A 3,089-nucleotide genomic window follows, 5' to 3' on the forward strand; every position below is an offset into this window, starting at 1 on the left:
TTCCTTTATCATATGAAAAAAAAAAATAAGGGCTATAACTCTATGAAAAATCCCCAAACCAGAACAAGCTCATGATATGTGCATCCCCTCTTGTTAGTTAAGTTACCCCTACAAAGTTTCATTGAAAACAAGTTGGTGGTTGCTGAAAAATAGCCCAGACACGAATGGTGGGACAGACAGAGTTGAAGAAGCGACAACATGCTTCCCCGATTTTTCTGAGGAGCATAATTAAACTTTTTTTATTACTATCAAAGAATCAGGGCCAAGTTTCATTAAAGGATCTTTGTCATAATCTCAACTCTGTTTAATCTGTGTAAACCTTTTTTAACATTGTGTTTACTGGCTGAAATTCAAATATATTGTAGCAACAAAAGATAAATTTGACACTGTAATTTATGACTAAGATAGATGAAAATCTTTATTGAAACTGACTCCTGCTTTGTAACTAGTAATAATAACTGAACAATGTATGTAATTGTAAAAAATATTACATATCTTGTTTACATTTGTCATATTTTAGCATGGTTGTGATTTTCTGTTTGATAATCTATTAGTAACTTATGTACATCTACTATTCTACTAATTACCTGCTCTGCCTGCTCCTATCCATGATGAAACAAACTTATCAGCTGCACTTAGGTCAGCTACCAAAATTTTAATAAAAGTACCATCAATGAAACCTTGTAACAAAGAAGGATTTCATTTGGACATTTTAACATTGATAGGTGAGATTTCCATATTTCGTGCCACTGGGCTATATAGGTCTTCAATTGGTAAATAGCTATTTAATTTATGACTTCTAACCTTGAAGCAAATAATCATGGCACATTAAATCTCACTATGGAAAGAAAAGAGTGCCAACAAGACCACTAAAAAGGTAGGAGTGTTTAACATGCTACATCATAATGTAATAAAATGTTGGAAAACAAGCTATGTAGTTGTCAAATTGAAGAACATGAAAGACTGCACAGCTGTTATGTCATAAAATGATTTTTTTTATTTAGATGTAGCATTTATTCAAACATATGTTAATCAACAAAACCTCCTGCTTATGGGATACATCTACAATAATACACAATCATTTAACCACTTATATTCATTTATACCTGCTGCTGGTTTCACCTTTCTATACACAGACTTTTCTCTGAGCCTCTGAGGTATTGTTTCACCATTCTATACTCAAACTTTTCTCTGAGGTATTGATTTACCATTCTATACTCAGACTTTTCTCTGATATATTGTTTCACCATTCTATACTCAGACTTTTCTCTGATGTATTGTTTCACCATTCTATACTCAGACTTTTCTCCGAGGTATTGCTTTACCATTCTATACTCAGACTTTTCTCTGATGTATTGTTTCACCATTCTATACTCAGACTTTTCTCTGATATATTGTTTCACCATTCTATACTCAGACTTTTCTCTGATGTATTGTTTCACCATTCTATACTCAGACTTTTCTCCGAGGTATTGCTTTACCATTCTATACTCAGACTTTTCTCTGATGTATTGTTTCACCATTCTATACTCAGACTTTTCTCTGATGTATTGTTTCACCCTTCTGTACTCAGACTTTTCTCTGATGTATTGTTTCACCCTTCTGTACTCAGACTTTTCTCTGATGTATTGTTTCACCATTCTATACTCAGACTTTTCTCTGATGTATTGTTTCATCCTTCTGTACTCAGACTTTTCTCTGATGTATTGTTTCACCCTTCTGTACTCAGACTTTTCTCTGATGTATTGTTTCACCATTCTATACTCAGACTATTCTCTGAGGTATTGATTTACCATTCTATACTCAGTCTTTTCTATGAGGTATTGTTTCATCATTCTGTAGACAAACTCTCTCAGAGGTATTGTTTTAACATTCTATACACAGACTATCTCTGAGGTATCATTTTACCATTCTATACGCATAATTACCTCCGAGGTATTGTTTGACGATTATATACACAGACTTATCTCTGAGGTAATGTTTAACCATTCTGTACACAAACTTATCTGAGAGGTATTGTTTAACCATTCTATACACAGACTTGTCTCTGAGGTATTTTTTAACCATTCTATGCACATAATTACCTCCGAGGTATTGTTTGACCATTTTATACACAGACTTATCTCTGAGGTATTGTTTTATCATTCTATACACAGACTTATCTCTGAGGTATTGTTTTATCATTCTATACACAGACATACATGTGTATCTCAGATTTTGTTTCACCATTCATTACACAGACTTATCTCTGAAGTATTGTTTTACCATTCTATACACAACCTTCACTTTGATCATTTTTTCATCAACATTTATTACATTCCTATTTGATGAATTTGTTATTTCATGATATTTCTCATAAAGCCCATTAAATTAAATGTGTAAGTCATTATAATTATCTTTTCTATTGAATGTTCCACTATTAAGATATTTTATTTCTCACATGAACAAATCTTTGGCTCATTTAGTAATCAAATACTGCAGCTTTGTTAGCATTTTCACTCTATAACTTCTAGATGGTAATTTGTTTGCTACAGAGATGCCTAATATTTTCAATAGAAGGTTTTTAAATTTACAAACAAAAAGTTCCCAATTCAATATTAACTGACCATTTATGGGCTACCAGACATATTTTGTTTTTGTTTAGGACAAAAATCCCACCCCCATTATTTTTCATAGACAGATATATTTCTGAAAAGACAATTATTGTAAACATGATATTTTTGGCGAATAAAAAGAGTAATATTGTATGAAACATTACCCAAGATATTGTAAAAAAATATATGGTAAATAACCTTAAAAAATGGTAGAAGATTTCCCTGACCCAATCCAAACAAAATCACCCTGTCGATTTTAGGATAGGTGGGTAAATTGTTATTATTACAATACAATATTTGAATGTATGAACTGTGACCTTAAGGCCATGCACCTAGAGTATGGGTTCTGCATGTAAAAATACCTAATCCAAAAGATTCCTAACACATTTCGATACTAAGAACGCACTTGGATTTTGGTGAGGCAAGTTAATACAATGGGTGACAACAACTGTCCGAATACTAAACAGCTGACAGTGAAAGACAGTAAACAACAGA

General features: G+C 32.3%; 1 protein-coding gene across 1 annotated transcript in view; it reads right to left on the reverse strand.

Moving 5' to 3' along the window:
• The window catches only part of LOC128219489 (WD repeat-containing protein on Y chromosome-like), a 43,521-nt gene extending 42,784 nt beyond the window's left edge, over positions 1-737 (reverse strand). Inside the window, exon 1 of the mRNA XM_052927307.1 lies at positions 588-737. Within this exon, the coding sequence (XP_052783267.1) occupies positions 588-610 (23 nt within the window). The 5' untranslated portion in view covers positions 611-737. The remainder of the gene's footprint in view (positions 1-587) is intronic.
• Positions 738-3,089: the final 2,352 nt, after the last annotated feature.

Source organism: Mya arenaria, chromosome 2, assembly GCF_026914265.1.
Source record: "Mya arenaria isolate MELC-2E11 chromosome 2, ASM2691426v1".
NCBI lineage: Eukaryota > Metazoa > Mollusca > Bivalvia > Myida > Myidae > Mya > Mya arenaria.